This window comes from Saimiri boliviensis, chromosome 17 (assembly GCF_048565385.1).
Source record: "Saimiri boliviensis isolate mSaiBol1 chromosome 17, mSaiBol1.pri, whole genome shotgun sequence".
Lineage (NCBI taxonomy): Eukaryota > Metazoa > Chordata > Mammalia > Primates > Cebidae > Saimiri > Saimiri boliviensis.
In genome coordinates, this window is record NC_133465.1 from 71,241,345 (window position 1) to 71,269,232 (window position 27,888).

The 27,888-nt window shown below is 62.3% G+C and overlaps 4 protein-coding genes across 12 annotated transcripts; 1 reads left to right on the top strand and 3 right to left on the bottom strand.

Annotated features, from left to right (window-relative positions):
• Positions 1-1,273: 1,273 nt before the first annotated feature.
• On the top strand, positions 1,274-1,965 carry NPB (neuropeptide B). Its single transcript, XM_039477043.2, has 2 exons — positions 1,274-1,588; positions 1,680-1,965. The coding sequence occupies exons 1-2, from the start codon at positions 1,346-1,348 to the stop codon at positions 1,806-1,808; spliced, it is 372 nt and encodes a 123-aa protein (XP_039332977.1). The 5' UTR covers positions 1,274-1,345; the 3' UTR covers positions 1,809-1,965.
• Positions 1,966-3,140: 1,175 nt separating this feature from the next.
• PCYT2 (phosphate cytidylyltransferase 2, ethanolamine) lies at positions 3,141-10,238 on the bottom strand. 2 transcript variants are annotated; one of them, XM_039477041.2, is made up of 14 exons: positions 10,058-10,238; positions 8,212-8,300; positions 7,572-7,733; positions 7,273-7,339; positions 6,531-6,615; positions 6,313-6,357; positions 5,956-6,009; positions 5,513-5,651; positions 5,185-5,267; positions 4,803-4,880; positions 4,402-4,467; positions 4,154-4,219; positions 3,836-3,924; positions 3,141-3,761 (listed from the first exon to the last, which is right to left on the bottom strand). In XM_039477041.2, the coding sequence occupies exons 1-14, from the start codon at positions 10,144-10,146 to the stop codon at positions 3,650-3,652; spliced, it is 1,224 nt and encodes a 407-aa protein (XP_039332975.2). In that variant the 5' UTR covers positions 10,147-10,238; the 3' UTR covers positions 3,141-3,649. The 2 variants fall into 2 exon arrangements, with proteins under 2 accessions (XP_039332975.2, XP_039332976.2); XM_039477042.2 differs by lacking the exon at positions 5,956-6,009.
• A 536-nt stretch (positions 10,239-10,774) lies between these two features.
• Positions 10,775-17,085, bottom strand: SIRT7 (sirtuin 7). 3 transcript variants are annotated; one of them, XR_005581334.2, is made up of 11 exons: positions 16,882-17,085; positions 16,673-16,810; positions 16,456-16,560; positions 14,411-14,481; positions 14,241-14,313; positions 13,433-13,531; positions 13,123-13,359; positions 12,918-12,998; positions 12,604-12,710; positions 12,043-12,129; positions 11,354-11,444 (listed from the first exon to the last, which is right to left on the bottom strand). XR_005581334.2 is itself a non-coding variant. In XM_039475834.2 (10 exons), the coding sequence occupies exons 1-10, from the start codon at positions 17,083-17,085 to the stop codon at positions 11,246-11,248; spliced, it is 1,314 nt and encodes a 437-aa protein (XP_039331768.2). In that variant the 3' UTR covers positions 10,775-11,245. The 3 variants fall into 3 exon arrangements, 2 of the variants coding, with proteins under 2 accessions (XP_039331768.2, XP_074245166.1); XM_039475834.2 differs by lacking the exon at positions 12,043-12,129 and having other exon boundaries at positions 10,775-11,444; XM_074389065.1 differs by having other exon boundaries at positions 11,352-12,129.
• Positions 17,086-20,590: 3,505 nt separating this feature from the next.
• On the bottom strand, positions 20,591-26,208 carry MAFG (MAF bZIP transcription factor G). Of its 6 annotated transcripts, none has more exons than XM_039475835.2 (3): positions 25,988-26,208; positions 21,933-21,997; positions 20,591-21,844 (listed from the first exon to the last, which is right to left on the bottom strand). In XM_039475835.2, exons 2-3 carry the CDS (start codon positions 21,966-21,968, stop codon positions 21,392-21,394), a joined length of 489 nt encoding a protein of 162 aa, XP_039331769.1. In that variant the 5' UTR covers positions 21,969-21,997; positions 25,988-26,208; the 3' UTR covers positions 20,591-21,391. The 6 variants fall into 6 exon arrangements, with proteins under 6 accessions (XP_039331769.1, XP_039331771.1, XP_074245167.1 ...); XM_039475837.2 differs by lacking the exon at positions 25,988-26,208 and adding an exon at positions 25,583-25,691; XM_074389066.1 differs by lacking the exon at positions 25,988-26,208 and adding an exon at positions 25,416-25,545.
• Positions 26,209-27,888: the final 1,680 nt, after the last annotated feature.

Genomic DNA, 27,888 nt, shown 5'->3' on the forward strand with positions numbered 1-27,888 from the left:
GGCAGCTCTGCAAACTTACATCTGGCCAGTGCTGGGCAGGCACTGAAGCCTGGATCTGGGCATGGGTGCCAATACTGAGGAGTCAGGACACAGCTGGCTGGGACCCCCACGGGGGCTGCAGTGATGCAGTGGCCTCAGAGCCTCCTGGCTGTTCTCTGGCTCCGGTTCCCCAGGCTCGGTGGGGTCAGGCCCCTGCCTGCCCCCCTTCCTGGAGTGCCCACCGTCTCCTGGGAGATGGAGCGTCTTCTAGGGAATGTGCTCTGCTTCCGTCCTTCCTGGCGCCTCCTCCTCAATGACGGGACGTGCAGGCTCAACTCTGAACCCGCTGTGGACAACTGCCCGCCTCTTGGCTTCCCAGCCACCCGGATTCCTCCAATTCTGGGATTCCTGGGCACGACAGGAGCTTCTCCTGGGCCAGCTCTGCCCCATCGCCTGCATTGCCCCACTATCTGCCTCCCCTATGAAAGCTCTTTTGGGGCCCTTTTGGGGATCTGTCAGGTTGAGAACCCGCCAGGCAGGCCCAGAAGTCTGGGGCCCTCTGAAAACATGCCCCAGGCCTCCCTGCTGCAGCCCTGGGGCAACTCCCCTTGGCGCTCTGCCGCCAGCTCCACTTCGTTGATGGGGGACTGAGCTCCCGCTTGACCGGACCTCCATGTCTGCTGCGTGAATGAAGGAGCTTCCAGGCCGGCGGCCGCAGGGGCAGAGCTGGGCAGGGAGGGGCCTCCAGTTCTAGGCCAGGAATCCTGGGGCTCCAGGGCCTCCTGTGGCTTTCCCGAGGTCGGTGCCTGGCCTTCCTGCCCCGCTCCCAGAGGACCCGGCCAGTAGCAGCCCTGCTGGTGGAACCCCCCGATGGGCACGAAGCAAATGAGGGCCCCCGCAAGCCGCGTGGACTCCCATGCCTCGCGTGAAACTCCGGCCAGGAATCTCCCTTAGGGTGGGAGAAACCGCCCCCCTGGGCACCGTGCAGTCCTCTCCAGCCTCAGGGGTACCGCGGACCGCCGGGGGACGATTCCTTGGGCTGGGCGCCCGTGGGCCTTCCCCTGCTCCCACTGAGGCCCATGCAGGCCGGGCCTGGAGGGCACGAGCGGTGTGAGTGGGAGCTTGAGGGGGCGTCGGGTTTCCACCAAGCGCCAGACCGCGGCGCGCCTCCAGCGCTCCCCCGCGCCGCCGGTTCCTCCGGGGTGGAGAGGTGCGGCGAGCCCTCCGCGCCCGCGCCCGCTGCACCCCCAGCCAGCCCGCCCCCCCGGCCTCCGCCCGCCCCGCCCCCGCCCCACCGCGGATATAAGGCAGCCCAGGAGGTGGCTGCTCCGAGCCCCGACGCCGCTGCCCACCCGCCCGCAGCCCCATGGCCCGGCCCGCGACACTGGCGGCCGCCGCCCTGGCGCTGTGCCTGCTGCTGGCGCCGCCCGGCCTCGCGTGGTACAAGTCGGCGGCGGGGCGCAACTCCTACTCCGTGGGCCGCGCGGCGGGGCTGCTGTCCGGCTTCCGCAGGTCCCCGTACGCGCGGCGCTCCCAGCTCCACAGCGGGGCGCAACCCCCGGGCCCGGCCGGCGCCTCCCTCGAGCTGCACCCCAGGCTGCGGAGTCTCGTGAGTCCAGTGGGCCAGGAGCTGTCGGGGGGCGGCGGCAGGACAGGGGCGGGGGCGCGGCGGCCCCTCAGCCTCCGCCCACCCGCCCTAGGCCTTGTGCGTCCAGGACGTGGCCCCGAACCTGCAGAGGTGCGAGCGGCTCCCCGACGGCCTCGGGACCTTCCAGTGCAAGGCGGACGTCTTCCTGTCCCTGCGCACAGCCGACTGCCGCGCCGCCTGAGCCTGGACCCCAGACCCGGACCTCGCCTGGCACCGCTAGGAACCCCGCCCCCACCGTCCCACTGGGAGACTGCGGACCCCGCGGGATGGCGCTCCAGCTCTCCCCTACCCCACCCACCCTGCAGTTAATGGTAAATAAATAAATAAGGCGACCTCGGGCTGCTGGAGGATGGGCAGTCGGACCACGAGGGGTAGCGGGCCTGGAAGTTGCCACATCTGGGTAGGAGAGGGCAGCCGGGTATGCGGCAGCAGGGCAAAGCTGGCCTGGGCAGCCCAGAGGTTTTCAGATCCCGGGGTGAAGCTGGCCAGGACCCATGCCTGCCCGGACCCCAGCCCAAGGTGAAGACGAACCTGGTGTTGGTGCTTCCTGGGGGAAAGTGCAGGGCCACTGCTGGCACGGTCCCCAGCGTCTTCACCCGTTCCTTTGCACCCACACTTGAGAGCCGAATCTGTGAGGGCGTGGCCTAGTGCCCCTGGCTGCCTTCCCCCCATCCCTTCTGGCCAGGCCAGGTCCAAGGGGGCAGGGGCCAGAAAAGTTGGGGGCCTGAGCCCTGGTCCCAGAGGCCTGGAGCTGAGGGTGGGAGACGGGTGGGCCCTCCCTCTGTGGTTGGGTCTCTGGGGCACTGGTGTGGGCCCTGACCTCCAGTGCTGCTAAGGGAACAGGGCCAAGCCCAGGCAGCACACTTGGGGCCTTCCCATCCCCCCCAGCCTGGGGCCCAGGCAGTCCCTGCCCCTGCACCAATCTTGGGGGACTGGCTGGTCCCTCTGCTCAGGGGACCCCGAAGCCCAGGGGTTGAGGGGGAGCACTGGCACCACCCGACTCCGGAAGGTGGGGGCCTGGTGGGACCAGGATGGCCTGTCTGTGCTTCTCACACCTTGCCCCCTGGCTAGGAGAGCAAGGCGAGACGCCGCCTTCTGGGCTGCGGGAGAGCCTTGGCGCACCTCGCCTCCGGCTTCCTTGCTAGTGGAGGCTGCCATAAGAGCCTTGTTGGCCTCTGGGCTGCCCCAGGTGGGCCCTGGCGGGGGCAGGAAGCAGAGATCCCGTGGCCCCTGCAGGGTCAAGGAGCCTTAGCCCAGATTCTCCTCCCTACTCTAGCTTCCCTTGCTATAGGGGGCAGCCCTACGCTTCGGAGGGCTGGAGGCTGGGGCTCCATTCACTGCCAGGCTGCCCGCTGCCCTACCAGCTGCTGGGTGCGTTGTGGGGGCTGTCCCTTGTGGGAAGAAGTTGGGGAGGGTGCCTGCCCTCGTGGGGATGCCCACAAGGGCCAAGAGGCTCTCCTTGCTAGGTAGGTGGTTCCCCAGTCCTTCCCAGCAGGGCGGGGACACCCGCACAGCACTGCCACCAGGCTTTATTCGGTTATACCAAAGAGATTTACGTTAGCCATTATGTACAAACAGAACAGAGTCCATAAGGAGAGCCAGGAAGCTGCCAGGGAGGAAGGCAAGCCTGTCTTCCTGGAGCAGGCGCCAGGTGGCAGGACACCGTGTTGGGGGGTGCCAAGTGGGAGGTGGCGTGGTCTGCACCCAGAGGACTAAACCCTAACCCTAACCCCGGTCACTGCTCCCTAAAGCCCTCTGTTCTGCACTTCCCACCACAGCTGGGGGAAGGGTGTGGCCTCTGTCCAGGTGCTGGGGGCACTGGCCGTTCCACTTTGCTGGACGCCCTCTGAAAGGGCGGAGAGCCTGCTGTGAACCAGGCACCTTGAAGGCAGGCAGGAGGCAGAGCCCTCACCAGCCTTTCCAGAGCCAGGCCAGTCAGAGAGGGCGGCCCGGAGTCCTATGGCCAAATGCAGAAGGCGCAGAAGCAGAGCAGGGTGAGGGCTGGCCAGGGCCCCCACCAGGTCAGAAGCCACCATCTTGCTCGCCCAGGGGCTGGGCCGCCTGCCGCCTGCCAGCCTCCAGGAAGGCCAGCTCCTTGGCTTCTTTCTTCTGGTTTCGTGCCTCGTACTCCAACCTGAGGGGAGGGCAGGGTGAGTCTAGTGGAGGGCGCCTACGGGGTGGCTCCAAAGTGCCCCCTCCCAGCTTCACCTGTTGGTGATGATCCTCTGGACAATGAGGTCCGTGGTCAGGTCGCTGCCACTGTCAATCTGACGGAAGATGCCCCTTCTCTTGGGCTCCTGGGGGTCCAGAGAGGAGGAGGGGGATGAAGGTCCCTGCTGACCTCCCCAGGATCCATCCAGTGCCCTGTCCCAGAGGGAGACCAGCACCCAGGGTCCCGTGGGGGTGGTACAGTCAGAGCAGCTGTGGCCACTGTGCCCGTTTCCCAGGCAGGCACAGTGAGGCATTAAGTGGCTGGGAAGTGCCAATGGCAACCCCCTGTGCCCAGCGAGGGCCATCATGACCTGCCTGGTATGGGTCGGAGCCATCCCTGTCCGGCATAATTTCCGTCTTTCCGTGACACACCAGGTCCACCTGGAGGAGGAGGGGGGTCAGGAGCCCTCCCCAGGGAGGCAGCCACCGTCGCCACCCACAGCCCAGCACAGGTCCCGAGGTTGGGAGAGCGGATCCTGCCCCTTCCTCAGCCCAGGCACCTCCTAGGCCCCACCTAGGAGCCCACGGCCAAGACAGCACTCCCAGCCCGTGCGGAGCCTCACCTTGAAGTGACTTAGGAGCTCTGCCGTGACTGCGTATGGGGCCCCAATCACCACTTCTGACACGTACTGTGGGGACAGTGGGCAGAAAGGTTTGCTTGGTCTCTGCTACTGTTAAGCCAGGGCCAGGGGGTGGTGGGAGACAGTCCAGACATGGGGCGGGGCTGCCAGTGAGCAGCAGGGCTGGGCTGGGCAGGCTGGGGACCCCTTGGGCTTCTCTGAGTCGAGAAGGAACAGTACCTGGAGACCTGGCCACCCCCACTCCTGCCTCACCAAACAGGTAGGGGCAGGTGCCACAGAACTCGGGAGTGCTGGATGTGGCCCTGCCCTGGTTCAGGGAGCCTTTGGTGGGGAGAAGTGGGGATGTCCCCCCATTCCTGGGCTGGCTCCTGGCCCCAGCTCACCCGGCAGGCCAGCACACTCAGCGTCCGCTCATGCAGGTTCATGATGGGGTAGTTCTTCCCCTTGTAGTGATTGACCTCCTGTGGCCAGAGTGATGCTGGCTCAGCCCAGAGACTTCAGGCGGACAGGGTATGACCCCTCCCTGCTGTCCCTTGTGGGAAGAGGTTGAGGAGGATGCCCGCCCTTGTGGGGATGCCCAGACAGGACCGCCCTGGACCCCAGAAGCCCATGATCACCCCCCAGGGTCTCCTTTGACTGCACCTCGGGCCTCCTCCTCCCAGAGACCACCTGCGCCCAACACCAACCCCCCGGGCCCCTCGAGGGCCTATCAGCTGCCGAGGGGATATCAGGGGCCCCGGGAACAGGAGGGCACTGGGCAGTGACCTGGTCAAAGTGCAAGCCAGCTATGATGTAGGGCCTCTCTGCCAGTCTGTGCACCTTCTCCAGAAAGTCCACATGCCCGATGTCTGTGCCCAGGTTAAGAAGTAGCCGGGACGGGGAGGGCAGGGGGCAACTCCCCGACAGCTCGTGCCCAGGGGCCTCCCACCATCCTCCCTCCAACAGCTCGTGCCCAGGGGCCTCCCGCCATCCTCCCTCTGACAGCTGCTCCCCTGCAACCCAGCCCAGTCTGGGGGCCCCAAGGAGTCAAGTGAGGCCCCTGGGTCCCACCCCATGTGGCACACATAGGGAGCAGCCGAGGCCCAGAGGATACGGAACAGGTCAAAGGCGCCAGCCACATAGATGACTGTCTCCCCTGGCTGGGGCTCCTTCCCAGAAGCAAACTGGATGATCTTCTGGGATGTCTGCAGAAACTGGGATACCCCAGTCCAGGGGTTCCGCCCCCCAGGGCACTGTAAGCCGAGAGAGGGAGCAGGTTGGCAGGGGAGGCCTCCCAGGTGCTGCCCTTGTCAGGTCACCAAACCCTCAGCTGTTGCCTGCCAGCAACCCCATTTCCAGGCAGTCACCTTGGGCAGGGGACACACCGCCAGGCCAGGTGGCAGGTGGGACTGTGGCGCACCCCACAGCCATAGCAGGCACCACAGCTGACACCACCTCAGCCCAGCCACTGACCGCCAGGAGGAGGCCCAGAGCCGGGTGGCCGGTGCATACAGCCCTTGGGAGGGACCCGGCACCCTGAGACCACCGTCTGGTCACCTGGGAGGAGCCTTCTGAGGAAAGTATGTCCCCGGCGGGTATCGGGTGAGGGGGCTACAAAGGGAGAGAGGACCAGGCCACTTGGTTAGAGGCCACCTGTCCACGGGCAGTCCATGCTCCTCCTCAAGCAGTGGCTGCTGGGACCGGCCAGCTGGTGCCACCACCTGACTGCCCTCCCTCCCAGTGCTTGTCAGTGGGCTGCGCCTGGCCGTCACTGCTTGGCCAGCACCAGGAAGAGAGGAGGCAGGGTGGAGGGTGAGGCTCTGGGCTGGCCTTTCCCCAAGGGATGGCTGGGACAGGCGGCTGAGGGTAGCCCCCGTAGCTGTATGCTCAGCTCCCCTGCATGGCCCCACTCACCTTGCCAAAACTGTCTGCATACTCCCGGTACTCAGAGGACATTTCCTGCACAGAAGAGCAGAGCAGGGCTGAAGGGCCTGCCCTCCAGGCGTGGCCACCCCAGGACTAGGCGGGGACGGGGAGCGTGGGCAGGAGGGCCCTGAGGGGGCAGGGAGATGCTCCTCCTTTCCCATGGCGACCCGGACCCAGGGATCTCGGCGATTCCGCCCCCTACTCACCTGGCTGCTGTGGTGGGCTTTAGTCACCAGCAGCATGCGGCCCACGAGGTCTGTGGTGGACACCCCCTGTGTGCGCTTGCACTCTCTGGGGGACAGAGAGGGAGTGGGGTCTCTTCCTGGGGCACTTGCAAGGCTCTGCCTCCAGCTACCACCACTAGGGACACTAGCGGCCCTGTTGTGGCAGAACCTGCGGCTGCCCGAAGACTGAGGGTCCCCTCCCTGTGCAAGGCCAGGACAGAAAACCTGGGCTGGGAACGTGAGGAAGGCCTCCATTCCTTTACTGACTGGAGGGAGGGATGGGAGCAGGGAGCACAGGTGTGCAATGGTAGGGAGAGGGCAGGCACTGGGGGGGGTGGCTCTGCTCCTGCATGGGATGCTGCAGCCGGGAATTCGCTTGGCCACAGATGCTCACTGGGCAGGACGTGGGCATGAGGGAGGCAGGAGCACAGCTCCCTGACGTTTGGTAATTGAGATATAGTGCCAGCTCCCCGGCAATGCCAGCCACATCCCCCGAGCTCAGCAGCCGCCACCTCACAAAGCTGTGCCTTTGGAGCTCTGGGGCCATGAGTCTGCAGCACCAAATGGCCTGGGCCACCAGGTGCACCCCACAATGCTGCCCCCATCCCTCGAGTTCCCAGGACTCAGACGCTCCACCATGGCCTCCCAGGAAATAGCAAAGCACGAGCTGGAGGGAGCCCCGTGCCCAGCTCATTGGACGGCCGGGCCCGAGGTGGAGACTCACCTGTACCTCCCAGCCTGCTTTACCTCCTCATAGGTGTCCCGGCCATCTACAGTCAGAGTGATGTCATCTAAGCAGTAATACACAAGGACAAGGATCCTTAACCCAAAGCCATCACAGGACCTTCAGGGCCCAGGGGCCTCCAAGCCCCTGGCCTGCCCTAGTGTCCACATGCCCATTTCTAGGTAGTCTCAGATCCTCGAAGGGCATGGAGGCCCCCTGTCCCCGGATGTCCCATCAGCAGATCTGATCCTGAGCCACCTAACATTCCCAGGCCCCCAGGCCCCAGCCCCGACACTCACTGCCGTGAACACAGAAGTCACAGTTGTATTTGTCCAGAGTCTCTAATGTGGTGACGTAGGGGGCCGCTGGCACCACCTCATCCACCCACTTGATGGCCTGCACCATCTTGTATCTCTCCTCCTGAGTGAACACCGGGGGCCCCTTGTGCTTGGCGATCTCCTCTAGGAAAAGAACAAGGAAGACACTGGGGACCCCAGCCCACCCGGCCCCTGGGGTAGGAGGCCCCTTCTCAGCCCCCAGCTGTAGCCACACATGAGAGCTGGTGGAGGGCAGACTGTGTCTCTTGCCAGTCCTTAGCCCACTAGTGCTGGTCAACTGGGTGTCTCTCTCCCCCTTGAGAGTCTCAGTTTGCAAAGGCAGGGATTCCTGCCGACAAGCAGGTGCTCAGCCCCTGAGGGACTGGGAGCCATGCTGGCGGCAGTGAGGAGCAGGTGCCCCTTCTCTTGAGCTGGGACAGGAAGTGCAAGATGGGAAAGACATTAGGCCATCCTCAGCTGGGGCCGGCTGGGTGAGCCTACAGTGCCCTCCCCTGCAGCTATGTCCTGGCAAGGCAGTCCCAGGTCTGCAGGCTTTCAGTCAACAGGCGCAACCCACAGGACGGCTGTGGGGCAGTGAGTGGGCGAGATTGCCTGTGCATACCATCCGTGTGCACGCCCACGATGAGGTAGTCGCCCATGGCCCGTGCCTGGCGCAGCTGGTTGGAGTGGCCGTAATGTACCATGTCATAGCTGTGGAGACAGACAGAGCAGCTGGTCCCCATGCCAAGGGTGGGAACCAGGTGGCCCTATGGCTTCAAGGCAAAGCTTTGCTCCTCTGAGGACTCCTTAGGAAGCGCTCTGAGAAGTTGCCGCTGGGAGCCCTGGGGCTGGGATTCAGGGTGCAGGTGCTCAGCTCTCCACCCCAGTGGCTCCTGGGCCTGACGGTGGGACCCCTGTGCCAGATCTAGAAAGGGTAGCGGGGACAGGGACGTCAAGACCTGGCAGGGTACAGAGGACTGGTGGGTGTAGGACGGACTGGAACCCACTGAAAGCTGCAGGGCCCCGTGTCCCACACCTCCGAGCACTCTGCCCTTGTCCTATCTCCTCACCAAATATAAACGGCCCTGGGCAGTCACTTCAAAATAAGCCAGTGTTAACTCTTGGGGTGGGATTGGATCCTAGACTGCCTTGAGACAAGTGAACAGTCCCTGGGGCCAACCCAAAACAAACCCAACCACAGAAAGTGGCCCTGGGAATCACTGGCCCTGAAGATCCTGTTTCCTCCACCCCAGTGGTCTCTGAAGCTTAGCAGTCTTCACTCTCAGGGTGAGCAGCCACTGCCTTGCCACCTGGTTCTAGAGTTTTCATTCACAAATCTGGGTCTGGTAACACATGAACTCTCAAGCCCAAGGCTACACAGCCCTGCCACAAACTGGGCCCCACTGCCCTGGGTTATTCGCCTCTTCCTTACAGCAGTTGCCCATCCCCTCAAGAGTGGACGAAGCTGTCCCTGCCTCTTCAGGGAGAGATGTGACCCTGGCAGCCCCACACAGTACACAGAGCTGCTCCACGAGTGTCACTGCTTCCTCCCAGCATGCGCGGGAGCACCCCTGCCACAGCGCACGGAGCCCCAGCAGACACGCAGCGTCAAGTCTGGTGGGTCCATGCACCCACGGGACAGGCTGGAGGGGAGGAGGGGTCAGAGGCTGGGCCGGCGGAGCGCAGCCCGGAATGGGGCTGGGTCTAGCCACTGCAGCCTGTAAGCACGCGGGGTTGGGGCCTGCTCAGGGCAAGGGCAAAGTCCACTGACACAAAGCCACATTCCTTCTCCCAAGAGGTGGCTCAGACACAGAGGACAAGGTCCCGCTTGCTCTCCTAGGAAGGGCTAACCCGATAAGAGGCGCTTTCTTCACGGTAACCCATGTGCCATCCGTTAGGCACGTGAAAGGATCAGAGACAGCAAATTATCGGTAAAGGTCATCTTCCTTTCACTTGTTGACAACCCCAAACTTTTCTTAAAACAATGCCCTCTGTCCGGCGAGAGAAGGACGATCGCATTCCAGACCCGCGGAGGACCCAGGAGCCCGCAGGCTTCACTGCGGGTCCCGAACAGGCAGGTCACGCCTGCGGTCCAGCTTCAGGGGCGCTCGCCCAGGGCCAGGGGAACCCTGGGTCGGAGCCGGGCAAGCTGGCGTCTGGTGGTCACGGAGAAGCGGGGAGGCCTTCGCTCCAGATCTCGGCGCGGCGGCTGCACCGGACGGGTCGGCGCGACCGGGCGAGGCCTCCGCCATAGACAGACGGGGGCGCCCACGGCAGGGCGCGAAGCCTCTGCAGCCCGACCCTCCCGGCGGGCGCGCCTCGCAGCCTGGCAGCCCGGCAGCCCCGGCCCACGCCGGACGCGGACGCTACCCAGAACGCGGGCCCGGTCCCCGTGCAACGGCCGGCTCAGCGCTCCGGAAAGAAGCCGGCCCCGGCGCCCCCGCGGCCCGCCTCGGCCATGCGCTCACCAGCCGTCGCACCACACCCGCACGGCGCGCCTGCCCTCCGGGGCCAGCTGCTCTGCGCCGCCAGCAGCCCCCCGCCCGTTCCGGATCATGGCTCCGCAGCAGCGGCGCAGCCAGCCTGGCAACTCCCGACGACTCCGAGAACCGCCGCCCGCCGCCCGCCCCCCTCTACCCGCCCTGCGCATGCGCAGCCGCCGTCACGAGGGCCTCACCCGCTCCGCACAGCCAATGGCGTGAGTCGCCCATCCGAGCCCCGCCCCCGCCGTCCCCGACCCGCCACGGGACCTCCGGGCCGAGCCCCGCCCTCGAAGGCCGCGCCCCACCGCACCTCCGCGCACGGCCAATAGCGTCAGACCCTCGCGGTCCCGCCCCCTCCACACGCACGGCCAATGGCGCGTGCCGCGCGGCCAGAGCCCCGCCCCCGGCCCACACCTGGCCTCTCCGCACTGCCTACACCTGGCAGAAGGCGGGCCTGGCAGTGCGGAGCGCCGGGCGTCCCACCACCGCCGCCGCCGCCGCCGCCGCCGCCGCCGCCGCCACCACCTCCCCCGCCTCCGCGAACCCCCACGGGGCGCTGTCCCAAGCAGGGTTTTTTAATCCTTATTTTTTGGCACAATAATATCCACCATCCAGCCACGGGTGTTTTTAAGCCAGGACCACACTGCCAGGCAGTGGACCTGCGCCCAGGGAGCCCGCGCCAACCACTCGCGGACACTGGAGGCCAGTGCAGAGAGATGTTTAATAGGAATAAAAAGGTCTGCATAGAGCCGAGGCTCGGAGCCACCCCTCCACCGCACATTCAGTACAGAAAGAGGGTTTTATAAAGTTCACACTTTTTCCTAAGTAGTAGAATTAGGGTGAGGCCCTGAGACTGGCCTGGTGAGTGAGGGAAGGCCGCTGGGCGCTTCCTCTGCCGGCCAGGGCTGAAATAACCCGAGTTCCGTTCTCACAGAAAGGGGCGGCTGCCACCTCTTGACATCGAGGATGGATGGGCAGGAGGTGTCCTCGATGGCCAAGCCGTATCAGGAGACAACCGCAGCAGTGCAAGGGGCTTCCGCAAGGACAAATGGCTAAAGATATCACGGTGAAAACGTCATCACCAAAGTTCTCGCTAGACCTGTGGGACAACCCAGCCTTCACCGTGACACTGGCCATCTGCAAAGTGCCAACTGTTCTTCACTGAGCACCGGGTTACGTCACTTTCTTCCTTTTTGTGCGTTTTGTGCAGCCCCTGCCAAACCAGCCCCCTAGAATGGGGGCCGAGCTAAGCGGTGCACCCCGGTCCCCAGGTGGGGCCTCCTCTCTGCTTCTGCACAGCGACTTCCGACTGTGGCTACCTTCTTCGCCAGCACGCAAGGGAGTCGCCAGTGAGAAAATGGGATCCTGCCACCTGCCAAAAAGGGAAAGCTGCATCAGGCGGGCCTGGGAGCCTCTCGCAGTCACACCCGCCCCAGCTCGGGAAAGCTGTCTGCGGTCCCTGCCTTCCCATCCCCTTCCCTCCCGTGTCAACCGCAGCTGGGCTCCAGTTGGTAGCAGCTTGTTACCAAGCTGCAGAACGGATGTGGGAGAGGTCACCTCTCAGGTAGTCACTAAAGGTCAGTGCCCACATTAGCTAACTTGGTCTCCTCAGAACTCCATGTCCTCATCCACCACTGAGCAGCGTGCACACACAGGGCAGGGCAGCAGTGGCCCCGGGGCTGCCTCCGTCTCCAGGGATGAGTCACTAGCAACTCTGGGCCCCACCTTCGACTTGTAAGGCCAGGGGCAGGTGGACCAGACCCTCTCCCCTTTCCCAGCTGACTAGGGAGGTGTGGCCTACAGACGACACCGTGAAGAAACCATGTGTCTGACTGAGATGTAGAACCACAGATCGTAACTTAAGATACAGATAAGCACTGATAAGGAAAATGAGCTAAGTTAATGTAAAAAAAAAAAAAAAATACAGTACACGATAGCCCACATCACAGAACACCACACACATAACATACAAGGAAGTGCCAGGCCCAGAAGGCGAAGGGATCCTTAATTCTTGAACCCTTTGATTAAAAGAAGTTATTGATTTCCCCTATAAGACCCTGAAAATTCACAGAGAAAAAGAGTGTAAACTTTTTACTCAATACATACACCAAGTCTAAATTAGCACAAATTCTGTATTAAGGCACAAGTTTAAGCTTTCCCAAAATACGCCAGCTCCCAAAACCAAGCACACAGATTCTGTCTGACCAGACTGCCGAGTGCACGTCCCCTCGAGACATTTCCCACCAGGCATCGCGGAGAGCTCCGTGCGGAGGCCTGGAGCAGCAGCATGCAGGCAGAAGCCCTCTCCCCTCAGGGGTTCTGCGCACCACACCAGCCGGCGCAGGAGCGGCCCATGCACGGTCTCGTCAAACACCGAGGTCAGGCCCTCTGGAGACCACCACGCCTCAGTCACGCCTCAGACACCGCTGCGAACACCTCAGAGCCTCCTCCACGCTCCGCTCATGAGAGAAGACAGACAAGGCCCAGCACGTGGGGTGCAGGGAAGCGGGCTGCTGCGGAGGCCCACTCACCTGCTATAGGCAGGGATCTCCAAGCCCAGCTCGGCCATGAGGAGCCGCATGACGTCATCACACTTCCCATGTAGCTTCAGGGCGGCCCAGTCATCCTTCGGGGTCCACTGAGGACGAGGAAAGCCGAGTGAGGGTAAAAGCAGCCCAGCCCTTCGCAGTGGCCTGTCAGCCTCGGCCCCTATGGCCTTGGTGGTTGCCCCCTGAACACCCACGGGGGGCCCTATCAGACTGCCCTGGTGCATGGGTGTCAGGTGTCTCTGGCTCTGTATTCTAAGGCCCAGGTCTGAGGACGTGGCTCTCAGCACCCGAGTTACCTGCAGGTTCACGATGTAGAGCTTGGGCCGCCGGCTAGGAGGCTTCGTCATGCACCAGAGGCGGGGGTACTTCTTTAGAACCTGTGGGAACAGACGGACAGACACGGCACACACAAGGGACAAGGCTGTAGAGCGCCGGGCTGCAGAGCTGGACGCCCTTGGGCAGGTGGGGGCTCGGCTCATTCCTGGTGTCGTTGGCACGCACCTTCAGGCTGGACCCCAGACACAGGATGGTGTCTGCTCTGCTGGCAGCCTCCGTTGCCGCCTCCCAGTTCAGAGGCTGCCCCAACGTCCCCCTCTCCCCAAAGTGCACAATCGTGTCCCGGAGCTGGGCCCCACACTTGTGGCAGGTCCGGCCTGTCTGATGTCTGTGGAGAGCGGTGCGCTCCGTCACATCGAACACCCGAACGTACTCCCTGTTGGGAACGCAGGAAGTGCAGACCTGAAGAGGAGAGGGCACAGTGAGTGCGACCCGCCTGCCCGTGGAGTTCCCGGGTCCCCTCAGGACTGCTCACTTCAATGTACATGTTCCCGTGGAGCTCTGAGATGGCCGAGCGTGGCAGCCCGCTCCTCAGGTGGAGCCCGTCACAGTTCTGAGACACCACATGCTGCACCTGGAAGGTGGAATGGGAAGGGCTGTCAGAGGGTGGGGAGGTCAGAACAAGGCCACACGGAGGTTGTTCTGAGCCCAGCCAATGGGTCCCAAGACCAGGAGCAACGCCGACCCCACAGAGAGCCTTTGAAAGTACAACACACCATAGGTCCAACCACCAAGACTCAAGAGGGCCTACGGTGGGTGGCGCTGTGCCCTTCCTCCAGCCCTGATGCACCCAGAGTGGCTGGGAGGGCAAGAGGCTGCACCATCCCAGCAAGGTTGGGAAATGGCTCGGGGCTTTGGCAAGGGCCACTCCGCCCTGGATCCATGCTCTCATGGGTCATGATGTTTCAGGTCCCTGCGGACCCAAGCAGATCAACCCCTACCCGCATCTTGGTTGAGGGTGTTCAGCAGAAGGTCCCCAGAGACTTTCTACAAGCCTCCCCTGTGATTAGGATGGCTTCTGAGATCCACAGAAAAATGCAAAGGAATCACAAAGGGGAAAGGCCACCAGCAGCTCTGGGCCCGAGGCTGGCTGTGGATGAGATGGTTCAGAGGGGGCGCTGCCCTTCTGTCTTGGAGAGGAAGCAGGGGAGGATCCAACCCGGGGTCTAACCCACTTGGTGGGTGCTCATCATGGGAGTCAAGCGGCAGACAGAGGTAGGATGCAGTTGCCCACTGGGCACCAAGGTGCTCTGCCAAGTGTATCAGCCGCCCTGGGCTCTTACCAGCTTCTGTTCATGCAAACGGGTGATGCTCATGTGGGTGAGGGTTGGCTCAGCCTCGCTCAGGTCGGCAGCACTGCCAGGTGGAGGGAAGGCAAGGTGAGGGGAGCTGGAGCTCAGGCCCACACTGCCCCTGCTCAGCCCATGTGGGAGGCCACACTTGGCCCACTTACCTAACACTTCTCCCTTTTTGAAGCAGCGTCCACACTCCATTAGGGCCCCTGTAGTCTGGGATAGAGGCTGCCTGCATGTCAAGAAAAAAGGCAAGCCAAGTAAAAGGCACGACCACGGGTACTGGCAGGATTCCCAGGAACGGGGAGCCATCGTCCCTCCTGCTGCGTCCGGGTGGCCTGCACGTTGGCCTCTATTCATTCCACAGGCTGACCTGCCTGAGCCCATATGGTGTGTACCGCAATTCGGCCCCTCCCTTCTACCTGGACTTCCGTTTCCCACCTGGCCTGGCTCATCCTTCCAGGCTAAACACAGTCGCCCTCTGGCAGCCTCTCTGGCACCAAGCACAAAGCTGGGCTCTGTGGCACATGCGTCCTCCGCATGGCAGGAGAAGACGAGTCATGTTCCTAAGCGTCCCCAGGGCCGAGCCCACAGCTCACACATTTAGCAAACGGTGAATCCCTAGGTGGGGGCAGGCAAATGTCCATTCTCATATCCTGATGCTAAGGGTTCCTGCTCCATCTTAACAAAGGCAGAACCACCTCTCCAGATGAGATAAACATCTAACTTCCCAGGTTTCCAATCCTGTGAAACAAACTTGAGGCCCAGAGAAGGACTGAGAAGACATGCCAGGATAAAGGTGTCTTGTGTTTCCTACTGGGGAAGTCATCTCCCACCTCCTGCTTAAACTCGGAAACACGAACCCGCCCTGGACAGCAGTATTCAGACAGTCACATTCAAGAGGGAAACCTCAAACAGTAACATGAAATCCACAAGCTGCATGTGCTCTCAGTTGCCACTGGAAGCTCTAAGAGGTCACATGATTGCTATATAATTATATGACTGGACTTTTTTTTTTTTTTTTTTTTTTTTAAAGATGGAATTTTGCTCTTTCGAGCAGGCTGGAATGCAGTAGCGAGATCTCGGTTCACTGTAACCGCCACCTTCCGGTTTCAAGTGATTCTTCTGCCTCAGCCTCCCAAGTAGCTGGTATTACAAGCACCTGCCACCATGCCTGGCTAATTTTTGTATTTTTAGTAGAGACAGGGTTTCACCATGTTGGCCATGCTGGTCTCGAACTACTGACCTCGTGATCCGCCCGCCTCAGCCTCCCAAAGTGCTGGGATCACAGGCGTAAGCCACTGCGCCCAGCATGAATGGACTTTCACATGTGACTGTGGAGGTAGGAGACTCAAACCCGAAGGGCTCCAAGTATTTAAGTCAACAGTGAACTCCTTTTCTGCATTCTTGCTGCTGAGCCTCTATTATTCTTTGCTTGGAGTGCCTCATTCCCACCTTTTCTTCTTCAAGACCCAACTCATGGCCACCTCCCACAAAAAGCCAACCCAGGTGGGTTTCCCAACTCCATGAAGACAGTGTGTGTGTCTGGGTTTGTTCTAGTGACCCAGCACAGTCAGCTTTACCTTACAGTTGTTTGTTCACATGCCTGATTCTTGTCATCTAAAGGCTTCCTGAGAACAGAAATCACCTGGCATTCAGATCTGCTATGCCCAGGCGTGCCTAGCATTCCACACTCACCCATCAGACTCGATGGACAAGGTGCCAGCTACATTTTCGAAGCCAGTGATGTCTCACAGCCCAGGAGAGCTTGTCAGTGAAACTTCTCAAAACACATCGCAATTCTCTCCTTTACCTGGTATATTCCGGCTCTGACTGTGTCACTTTCCATTTATCTTCCCTCAACATGGAGAGAACAGAGTGGAGAATCACAGGACAATTTTGGGCTTAGCTCTGTCCACACAACCTGGGGGTGCCCGAGAGCAGCTGGCTACTACATCCCATTCGTATCTCCTTTTTTTGTTTTTAACTGGCTTTAACAGAGGCCAAGCGTTTAACAAGTCTTTGCCTTAGGTAAGTTTTGGTCGTTTTGGTCGTTTCGTGTTTTTCTAAAAAAGGAAAAAACCTCAGAGCTGCTTTAAAGGCGAGTTTTTCGCGATTGGGGAGTTACCCAACTGGAGCGCGTACTCCGTCCTGGGGTCCACCTCCCAGAAGGGGCGCCCCCCGCCAGCCCCCGCCTCCTCCCTACCGTGCTGATTCCCGCGCCCGTGTAAACCACCAAGTATTTGGCGTTCCGGATGGCGCTGGCCAGCTCCCGGACTTTCCCCCGCAGCTCCTCCGGGTCGTCGCACACCTGTCGAGACGCCAGGGTGGTCACCGCCCCGGGTCGCTCCACCCTGGGCCGCCCGTCGCCCCGGCTGCTCCCGAAACCCGAGGCGCCCGCGGCCGCCGCGCGCCGAACTCGCCTCCTCCTGCCGCCGCTTTAAGCCCTCGCGCCGCCGGCTCCGGCCCTGCAACTCCGTCACCAGCTCCCCGCTCTCGGCCAGCAGCCGGACCTCCTCGGCGCTGCGCTCCACCGCCGCCTTCCTCAGGATGCGCGACACCTGCGGACGGGCGGGCGGTGAGCGGCAGCGGGGGCCGGGCATGGCTGGGCCAGGGAGCGGCGGCTGCGTACCTGGCGGAGGCGATCCCGCTGCTGCTCCTCCCGCAGCCTCCGCACCCGCTCCGCCGCTTTGCGCTCGGAGCGGCTCAGACCTCCGGCTGCCATGGCTCCCCGGGAGACCCGCGCTTCCGCTTCCGCCTCGCAGGGCAGGCCGCACCCAGGGCGCATGCGTGAGCCGGGCTCCCACCCCCCCCCACCTCTTCCGGCCCCGCCCATCGCGTCACTCCAAAGAAGCACCTGTCAGTCTCTTTAAAAGGTTTATTGATCATATACAAAATAAAGAAAACCTTATATATCACAAACATACACTATGTACAGCAATAAATACCCGGGGGGCCAGGCCCAGTGCTGCCCCTCCTGGACAATAATTTAGCAATAAATACTGCGCAGGGCAGGGGTGGGCACTAAGGCCACTGCCCTGCGGGAGGTCAGGCCCCCGCCCGCCCTACACGAAGTGTGAGCTCTCGGGCCTCACCCCGCATCCAAACCCCAGCCCCTCCTCACTTGGATCTTTAATAACCTCCATTCCACCCCAGCAGATCCCGAGGTCGTCTCCCACACACAGCCTACCCTGGCTAGACCTAGGCAGGGCAGGCAGGGACTGACCAACTCTGCTCGGACCCACCTCTCAGCGCCAGGAGAGCAACAGGGCTGGACACGCGGGCAGCCCTTGTCCTGTTGCCCTAAGTTGCCAGGAGAAGGCTTTCTGAACCCACTCCTGTTTGGTTAAAGGCTTCAGGGACTAGCAGATTGAGGGGATGGGAAGAAGGGCAGGGCTGGGACACAGGTTGCTGGAGGGGCCAAAGCCCAACTGGGGTCACCAAGAACAGGGAGATCTCACAGTCTATAGGGGACACACTCTCACACTGTATCTCAGACTCAAGGGACACCCATGGTATCAAAGCTGCTGCTCCAGGGGCGGGGTGGAAATGTGTGGGACTGGTCTGGCAGGTGCGGCACACGCCCAGGACACAGGCCAGAGGCAGACCAGGAATGGGTCTCTCAGACACACCCTGCCTCTGTGTGGCACTGATTATGCACTCCACTCTCCCCACCTGCTCCAAGGCCAGACAGCCAACAGGAAGGCAAAAATATGCCAAAAGAATTATTCAGTGGCTTCTGGGCGGCGGGGGGGGGGGGGGAATCGTTAATGTGTTGGTTCCTTTCACCAAACCACAGCCTAAAAAAGTAATACAAGATCCCAGAGCGGAAAAGGTGTAGCAGGCCGAGGCTCAGACTTTCCAGATGCAGATGGGAGCTTTGGTCAAGTGGCCACTCCAGAGAGGGAGGCAGCAAGGACAACACGGAAACTTACCATCGTCCCAAAGCAGGCGGCAGCTCCTCAGGGCTGCGGGCTGGGCACTGACCACTGAGGCTGCTGCTGCTGCTCAGAAGTGTGCACACGTATCTGAAACACGCACCAAGAGCTGAAGCCCCAGCAACACCAGCACCACCCGGAGCAGCAGCCAGGGCCTCCCTCTCTGGGTGAGAGCTGACCTGTCCCCACCGGGCATTTCTCTGAAATCTGAGTATCCATGTTAGGGTAAGGGAGGAATTGGGGCAAAGTCAAGGTGGAAGGGGAGACACACATCATGGTTTACTTGGCGGACAAGTCTGAGACCCGGCTTTGGCCATAGCCCTCGATTCGCTGTGTCAGAAAAGCTGAGGTGAGAAGAGGCGGCCACCACCCTCTTCTCAGTAGGAAAGCGGGATGAAGGTATCAGAATGACAGCACACTCACATGTGCACATGAACACAGCATCTATGTCAGGAAATCCAGGGAGGGGGAAGAGGGATGGAGTGGCTCCACAGGGCTGGCCCGACAGGAGACAGAACACTCCCCTGGATCTAGGGAAGTTGCTCCAGATCCAAAGCTCTTGAAAGGAGGTATGGCCTCGACACTCCAGAAGCCTCTTCTGCCAACACATCAAGGACCACCCTTCCCTTCAGCCCGTGCCCACCCTCACACCCTCCTCTTCCCCACTCCCTCCGCCTCCAGGTCTGCAGCCTGGCAGAGGGGCTCAAAATGGATGGCCACCCCAGCCAGGACAAAAGTGGGGGCCACACAAGGACAAGGGGGGCCTGCCTGCTCCTCCCTGCTCCAAGGCAGATCATGACGTTTGCTTCATAGATACTTATGATATGATTCCAACTAATGCCTGGATTCTAGTTAGACAAAACTAGACTGAGGGGAGGAGGATGAAGTCACTAAAGGACTAGAGTCGACATTTCCATTTTCAGGCTGGCCCAGGTAGAAACAAGAGTTGTCTCTGAACACCTAGAGCAAAGAGAAGCTCATTAAGACAAATGTTGATGGTACATCCCTGTTCACATCTCACGGGCACACCAGGCCAAACTCTTGGATGAAAATCCCACCACCCACAGGGTTAAGCCCTGTCGGCCACAGTTTTTCACCAGCCCACATTTCTGTGCTTTACAGGGGACTGGGCCCCACAGAGAAGAAACCAGCAACCCTGGTGAAAGGTCAAGGTTCACACGGCCAGACACAGGGCTGCAGCCTCTTGGGGGTGGGTGGGGGCACCCCTCCCCATCATATGCCTACCAGGAGCCTCCTGAGCCCAGCCGGGAAGGGCAGCAGCCTCTGGCGAGGAACTGGGAGCAAGAGGCAGGCTGGGCCCCCAGAGGGAGGCACCCCCAGTGAAGCCAAGCAACTGATCCCTGGAAGACAGATCCCAAAGGGAGGCAGAAGGAAGGCCTGAAGCCAAGAGCTGCCAGGATGGACCAGTGGAGAAGAGGGATAAGACCCGGCCCTGGAGATCGTAGCCCTTGTCTGCACTGGTGGAGACCCCCCACCACTCTGCCTGGAAGCACCCCGCAGCATGGAAACAGTTCAGGGGTCAAGTGGGCGGTGGAACCTGCAGCCCACGGTGCGGACCCCTGGGGTTCCCAGCTGAGGCCCCACGTGAAGAGGCCAGAGGAAGACAGCCAGGGAACGAGTGGCCACAGTCCTGTGGCCACCCACAGTGACTCCTTGGTCCCTGCAATGCCACCACCCAAGGCCAGAGGTGGTGGGTGTGGAAGCAGCGTGGGGGGCCCCAAGGGACCCCCAATGTCACCTACCGCGCCACAGGATCAGCCCCAGCCCTAGACATAGATGTAGCCAAGGTTCAATGGGGTGAGCGTGACAGAGCCCCACATCTCACCTCCTAGGGACCAGGGGCCGGTGGTGGGCACAGACTCCTTGAGCTGTGACGAAGCAGGCACCCCCTGGCACCCCAGCCCAGGTCCAGCAAGCCAGCAGAAGCAAAAGCACAACGAAACCCAAAAAAACACACACGGGAAAACAGACACAAGAAGTGACACCCACAGGTCAAAGGTCACCAGAAGCACCAGCACTTTACCGCTGCACAAAACCTCACCAGGCACGGACACCAGCACGGCACCGGCAAGAGACGGAAGCAGGAGGGCAGAGGAGTAAGTCACTTTCGGTACAATTGCAAAAGATATCAAAGAGGACGGCCTTCGGGTCGGTTCGCCGCTTGGCTTTTTTTTTTTTGTCTTTTTTTAAACTAAGTTTTATAAATAATGTCTGATAACTCTGTGTATATAAAAACTAAACTCCAACAGCCACAAAGAGTTGTCCATAAGTTTACAAGAAAGGGATTTTTTTTTTGTTTTTTGTTTTTTTTCTTTTTTAACTAGCAAAGTTTCTATTATACTTTCTTTTTTTTCCATTGATAGGGTCAAATGGTCTTCTTGCTTGTTTTTTTTTTTTTTTTCTAAAAGACAGTTTTATAAATACTCTGCAGCTTTTTTCTTTAACTTTTAAACATATAATTAATAACTTTGTAAAAGGAACTTCTCTCTTTTAAATAAAGGGCTATATAATCACACAAACAGGTCATGTAAACAGTGACACGGGCCCATCGCAGGGAACACTGGACTCACCCTCACGTAAGCGCACAACCAGCGATTTGGTCTTGTTCAGTGCAACGGGTCAGGCTTGAGCGCGCAGGCCCTGGCCCCAGCTGCAGGCCCCAGCACCACTGTGCCCAGGCTGGCGGTCCACCCATCAGGGCCCTCAAGGCCATGCCCTGCTCTCAGAGCACAGCCCGTCTCTTCATGCTGGGCTGAGCTGAGCTGCCCTCCTGGGGCCAAAGAGAGTGAATCCTTCCCAGCCCGGGAGAGCACACGGGAACTCTCGCTGCTCAGGGCACGCGACGCGCAGCCTGCCTGCTCCTTCTCTCCCCCTGCACCTCTCTCAAGTCCATTCCCACCGCACCAACTCTGGGCTCCAAGCCTGCACGGCCTTGGTGCAAAAGGGGTTGGGGCGACCCCACGTCACCGCCGAACTGACCAATCCCAACATACGAAACACACGACGACAACGACGAGATCAAAGGGGCTCAGCCTGGTGCCCCTGGGGCACAGGTTGTGCTTTGCAGGGAAGAGAGAAGGGTGGGGAAGAGAGGGAGGAAAGAGAAGGAAACAGGGACAGGGCAGCCGGATTCGCCATGTGCCTAGTGGCCCCGCAAAGACCCGCCTGGGCAGATGCGCGTCCCTACGACCGGGCATCCGTCTTGGACTTTACTATTGTGATGACGCTGGTGGCGGCCACCTTGCCTGGGACGAGGGGCCCCAGGCCGGCGGCAAGGGGGCCCCGGGCCGGCGCCACGGGGCTGCGAGCCACCGTCCGGGCGAAGGTCTGCAGCGCCTCATACTTGGAGCGCAGCGCGTCGAGCTCCAGCTTCATGCTGGCATTCTCCGAGGCCAGCTTCTCCACCTCCTGCTGCAGCTCCGCCTTTTGCTTCTCCAGCTCCTCCTTTTGCGTCACCCGCTTCACACGGCAGCTGGCAGCGTAGCCGCGGTTCTTGAGCGTGCGCCGGCGCTGCTTCAGCTGGACAATCTCCTCCTTGGACAGGCCCCGCAGGTGCTGGTTCAGCTCCCGCACCGACATGGTCACCAGCTCCTCATCGGTCAGGCTGGTGCCATTCTCACCTGGCTCCCGCTTCACCTGGGGCACAGCGCACAGGGTCACAGGCCAAGCAGGCATGCCCACGGCGCCACCCCAGCCTGAAGGTTCCCTGTCCCTCCCCACTCACCTTCAAGGCCTTGTTTCCTTTATTGGGGGTCGTCATAACCCGGGGGCACAGCGAGCAGGCGCTCTCTGCAAGACACAGAGCGGAGGTCAGTACCCTGGAGACCAGCCTCACCCCCTACCCCAGTTCACAGAGCCCCTGCCGTACAGCCTGCCCCAGCCTCTGCCCGGGTGCCCAGGCCCAATACCTGATCGGAGGCAGCCCTTGGCCTCTCCCAGGCTGGGCTGAGCTGCTTCCTGTCCACCCTACCCCTAGAGAACCAGGTGGGAGGTCAGGAAGGTCTAATGGGAGAAGGGGAACTGAAGGCTGTTAGAGAGGCAGACGCAAGACAAGGGGCGCGGGAGAGATTAGAAGGAATAAGACTCGGGAGGGGCAGGCCTAGAAGGAAGCCGGGAGCTTTAAAAATAACCCCAGCACTGCCCCGGAGCACGGCTGTTCCTGGCGAGTCACGCTGACTCAGCACATTGCCTCCCTGCTCCCTTGCCGCGCCCGCACTCCCTGGGCCCGCCAGCCAACAGCGCCCCAGGAGAGCTGCAGCCGACCTGCTGGGGGCCACAAAGGCCAGCCTGGCCAATAGCAGGTGAGGGCCAGCCAGAGACCCTGTGCACGAATCCTCCGGGTCCTACCTCCTCCAGCCACCTCCCCTGAGCCGGCCTGGGACAAAGCCCCCTGCTCCCTGGGTGCACCGGGGCCCCACTGGGGACTGGGCCAGAGAGGAGGCTGTAGGGAGCCCCGATTCTCCCAGAGTCTCCTAACTTTGAGTAGCTGGGCGGGGAGTGGGGGTGTCCAGCCAGCTCTGGTCTGTTGGCCGGACTGGCCAGGGAGTTCCCCCACCTTCCAGGTGGCAGGCCATCAGCTGGGAGGAGCTTGGCCCGAGGCCCCTCTGGCCCTCCCAGCCTGCCTCCTCCACTGATGGAGTAACCATCCTGTGGCTTTGGGTTGCAGGAAGCAGCCCCTGCCCCACCCCATCCAGGGTGTTTCACAAGTTCTCCCACAGTGAGCCACCCTGGGGCCTGCCCAACTGGAGGCTGGTGGAGTCAGCCCCTCAGAGTGGCAGCCTGCTCTCTGGCCCCCTGCTCCGAGCCAGTGCCCACAGAGCCAGGGAACAAAAACCAAAGGACTGGGGGGCCAGACTAAAGAACCAACTCATCCACTTGGGGTCCTCCCAGCACGAAGCTCACTTCCTTGCCAAGGACATTTCTGTACACCTCACCCCAGAAAGCCATCTGGGATTCCCAGCTCAGCCCAGCTCCCACCATACCCTTGGGCATGGACCCCTCCGGCCCCACGCTCTATCCCCCACTTTCCGGGTTTGATGCAGACAGATGGGAGTCTCCTCCAGAGGAGCCAGGAGCACTTCAGGAAATTATGGGCTGGGGGATTTCTTACTCTCACCAGTTGCTGAAGTGTGGCCAGGCGAAGGCACACGTATGTCCTCACCAGGGTGGAGACCCCACCTCACCCAGCCTTGGATCAGGAGGTGAGGCTGAACCCACACAGCAGGGAGGGGAGGTCAGAGACCCCTCCCCACAGCCGAGGCAAGGTCCCAAGGCTCTAGCCACCGGATTCTTCCAGATGAAGGGCAGGGAAGACCTGCACTGTAGGTCAGACGGCCCTCAGGAGCTCTTTCCTACAACACCGGCATCACACTGCCCCAGGAGACAGGGCCTCAGCCGAGCACGGCAGGGCCCCCCCCCCCCACCTTGAGTGCAAGTCAGGGTGCAGAGACACTGCCCGGGCCCCAGCTTCTCCTACCCCCATCACCCCCACCCCTGCTGCTAAGCACAATGACAGCAGTGACTTCCTGAAGAGATCACACAGAAAACTGCCTCCTCGACAGATTTTACCCTCTGCAGAAGGCCTGAACTCAGCAGGAGTGCAGCCAATCACCTCCTAATCAAAGGTGTGCCGGGGTGGGGGAGGGGCAGGCCTGAGCACAGCCAGTGTTTCCAGGCTCCTGACCTAGCCTCTGGCAAGCTGGGACGCACACTGAGCAAAGACAGCCTCTGGAGCTGGGCTGAGAGGGACAGAGCAGATGAAGGACTAAGGAGAAGCCGGCCCCAACCCAACCTTCCTCCACCCTGAAGGCTGGCCAGACATCCTCTGCTCCCCCAAAGGCTGAGCCCACCTCACACAGGAGGTACAGGTGGTCATGGCTTCCCAACCCACCAAGGTACCTGGGCCACCCATTTCACACCGAGAGCCAGGAAAGGGAAGGAGGTGTGGGAGCTCCATCTCCCTTTGGCTAAGTGGAAACTCCTGTGCCTGAACAAAGACAGCCCCGCTAGTCTGCAAAGCCCAGCGGCCAAAACTCCCCGGAAGTTGTGGCCTCTGCTGTCATCCCACCCTTAGACCCACCTGCTGCGGGCTCAGCTCCTAGAAAGTCACTCTTTGAACGGAACCTAAAACTTAGTTTTCACTGATGCATAAGTGACCGAGAATATCATAAATGCCCCTCCAGGGCCCTGCATTTTCCCAGGGCGTAAAACTCCAGACCAAAGGTCAGCTGAAGTATTGAAACATCTGGAATCTATAAGCCCCAAGGCTCAATGAGAGTGGACATGTACTCTGTGTGGGCATCCCTGAGGAAAAACCACAAAGGGGCCTAACCCAGCCATGAACCCCTGGGCAAAGGAAGGCTACCTTCAAGAATCTCCACATACCCAAGGAAAGGTGGCTCAGGCCACATCACTCCCAGGCTGCCACTTCCCAAACATCCTGGCACAACGTCCTCTGGGCCACCAGGCCAGACGCCCAGCAGGGCTATTCTCTTTGCTAACTTCACACAACACTGAGACCTGACTTCAGGTACGGACAACTCTGGGGTGACTAGGTGCTGCATTCTGCCACCCTATGCCTTCAACACCAGCCCAAGGCTAGGCACCCTTAAGATCCCACTACCCAGTCTCAACCCAGACTCCAAGGCCAACTGGGGAGAAAGGCAGGGCTGCTTCCTCCCCCTTGCCATTTCCTGGTAGACCTGCCCTGCTTCCTCCCTGCCCTGCCCTGCCCACTGTCACCCAGAGCTTGGTACACACACCCCACTTTCTCCCAGGGCCTCGATCTCTGGCCAGGGGCTGTCCGGACAGGCCAGTCCCAGGGAAAGCCGACTTCCCCTTTGGCTAGCACAGCCCACCGAAGCTCCTCCCCTCCCTCACTCAGGGAACTATTTCCCAGTTTGGGAAACTGCTCCAGACTTGGGACCAGGACCAGCTGCCCGAGAAGAGCCGCCTGGGAACGGTGGACGGCCCGGGGCTTCACCTTTGATCCCGGGAGGACACCTGCAGCAAGCCACCCCCACTTCCTCTTCAAGCACTCCTGCCTTCGGAAGGATCGCTCGGCCCTCACTTAAACCGGCACCCCGAGGCGCCGGCCCGGCCCCCTCCCACATCTCCCCGGCTCCCTCCCACCTCCCGCTGGCGGCCTTTGAGTCCCCGAGGCCCGTCGCTCCAATCCCCTCCGGTCTCAGCCTGAGCACCGAGTGACCTCATGCTGATGACTCAGCAAGTCTCCCTCTGGGCTCTGGCACGCGAGTGACTGAGCCCGAGCCCGAGCCGGCGCCGGCAGGGTCTTCCTCGCCGCCCCCCACCGCCGCCGCTCCCCTCCCGGGCCCGCCGCGGACCCCCGCGCCCGGGGAGCGCAGACGCGGCCACCTGATGAATCAGCAGCTACAGACCGGCCGCCGGGCCCTGACGCGGACCCCCGGGCGCCTCGCTCGACCCCACCCTTTCCTCCCAGCGCCTGGCGCCCCTCCCTCCAGGAAGCTCGGGTCTCCGAGTCCGCCCCGCACTCGCCCGGCTCCGCGGGTCCGCCGCCGCCCGCGGCCCACCCCCAGCACCCGGGCGGCAGGGGCGGGAGCTGGCTCCTGACCGCTGGGGAAATCGAGGCACGGGCCGCCAGCAGGGTGCGCGGCAGCCCTGAGACCAGCGGCCCCCGCCTCCGGGCCCCCAGCCGCCGGCCGAGCCGCTGGAGGAGCCCGACCCGCGCGCCCCCTCGGCCCCCGCCGCGCCGCCCCCGCCGCCCGGGCCCGCCGCCGCCGCCGCCGCCGCCGCACTCACCACACTGCGGGCCCGGCGGGCCGAGGCCGGGGCGGGGCGGGGCCGCGCGCGCTCCGAGGCCGCGCGGGGCTGAGACCGGCGAGAGGGGTCCGGGCCCGGGGCTCGGGGGACTCTCCGCCTGCGCGGGCCGGGCCGAGCGCGCTAGGAAGGCCGGGCCGGACCAGGCTCGGGATCCGCCGCCGCCGCCGCCGCTCCACAGACGTCACATGATGTTTGGTCACGTGGGCTCCATTCATGAAGCGGCGACGCGGCCGGCGGGCGCTTAAAGGGGAAGGCGCGGCGGCGGGCGGGCGAGCCGCGCATGCGCAACGCGCTCGCCGTCGCCCCTGGCAACACCTGCTGGCGCGCGCCGGGCGGGGTCTCCCGGGCCGGTTCCCCACCCCCGGCCCCCGGGACCCCGAGCCCGCGCCCGCCTGGCCTGGCTCCTGCGCCGGCCGGCCGGGGCCCCTGCCCCAGCTCGCGGGCGCCGGCGGCGTGGTTCAGCTCGAGTGCGCGAGCGAGGGCGGACTCCGCGTGCGTCCCCTCGAGTGGGGGCCGCGCCTGCCCCGGTCCCGCCCGGCAGAGGCGCTTTTCCGCCGGGGCCCCGCGATTCCGACAGGAGGGTCTGGGAGCGGCGCGGGGCGGGGACGGCCTGGCGACTCACAGCAGCTGGGACCGACTCCAGCCCGCAGCCTCCGACCCCAGGCTTCCCGGGTCCCTCCTGCGCCACGTGTGCCCAGAGCTCCGCGCTGGGTTCGGCCGCTGGGCCAGGGGAGACCTCCCGACTGTGGGAGGTGCCCCGCGGGAGGGGCGACGACTCGGGGAGAAGGGAAACTGAGGGGGACCCCGCTTCTGGACTTTTCCTGCACCCTTTTCCCTTCGCAGCTGTGAAGCCGGGATGGGGAAGGGTGCCCCCGCCCACCGCCAGCAGATGAGCGGTAGGAGGGAGGGGCGGGGACGGGCTGTGGGATCCTCCTGGGCTCCATCCGTCGATCCGTGAATGGTGCAGGTGGATACAGGCCTGTCCCGGAGTCCCGAAGCCGCGCGGTGTAAGGCTCAGAAGCGTCCCCAGGCCTGTCCCTGCCACAGCACGTGGTCGCCGTGTGCGCTGTGGGGCTGCATCTGGTTCTTACGGTTGTGTTCCCAGCCGTTAGGGACCCGTACCCCCTGCTTTGGGCACAGCCCGAGTGTCACAGGCCATAGGGGCATCATATGCTCCCGTTGTGGCCTCGGAGGCCTCGACCTTAGTGTACAAAACAGCACACGGGTCCCTGAGACCGGGAGTGCAGCCCTGTCCCGGGTCCCGTCCTCATCCTCGCACCACACTGGGTTGGCGAGGGGAGGGCGCCTTGAGCCGCTGGCCAACCTGCTCTGCGGGAGCGTGAGGTCGAGCCTTGCTTGGCTGTGAGGGCTGTCCCCGCAGCGGGGACCTGCCCCCCACCCAGACTCCTTCAGGACCCGCCCTCGGTGCCACACAGCGGGAGCTGGAGCCTCAGCGGCGCCCTGAGGAGCCAGGGACGATTGGCCCTGGGGCTGGCAGCCCACACTCCGGGGCTGACGCTCACCAGGCTGTTCCCACTCACGTCTGGCACCCCGACTCCTCCTCACAGGGTCGAGCCCGCTCTCATTTACACATCAGCATGGACTGGGAATGCATTTATGAATCATCCTCACTGGTGCTGTCTTCTCCTAGGAAGGAGCCTCACTCCTCCCCTCGCTGGCCACTGGCAGAGAGAAGGGCGGGATGGTTGGGGGGGAGGACACTTGGGGAGCTGCCCAGGCTCCTTTGCTGCCCATCACCCCAGAATCTTCTTGGGGTGGGTGGGGTCCCAGGTCACCTGCGGAGTCGCAGATGGTGGTTTGTAGAGAAGTTGTTGAGGGAGGGGAGGTGCCAGGGGATACAGCCCAAGCCAAGCCCCCAG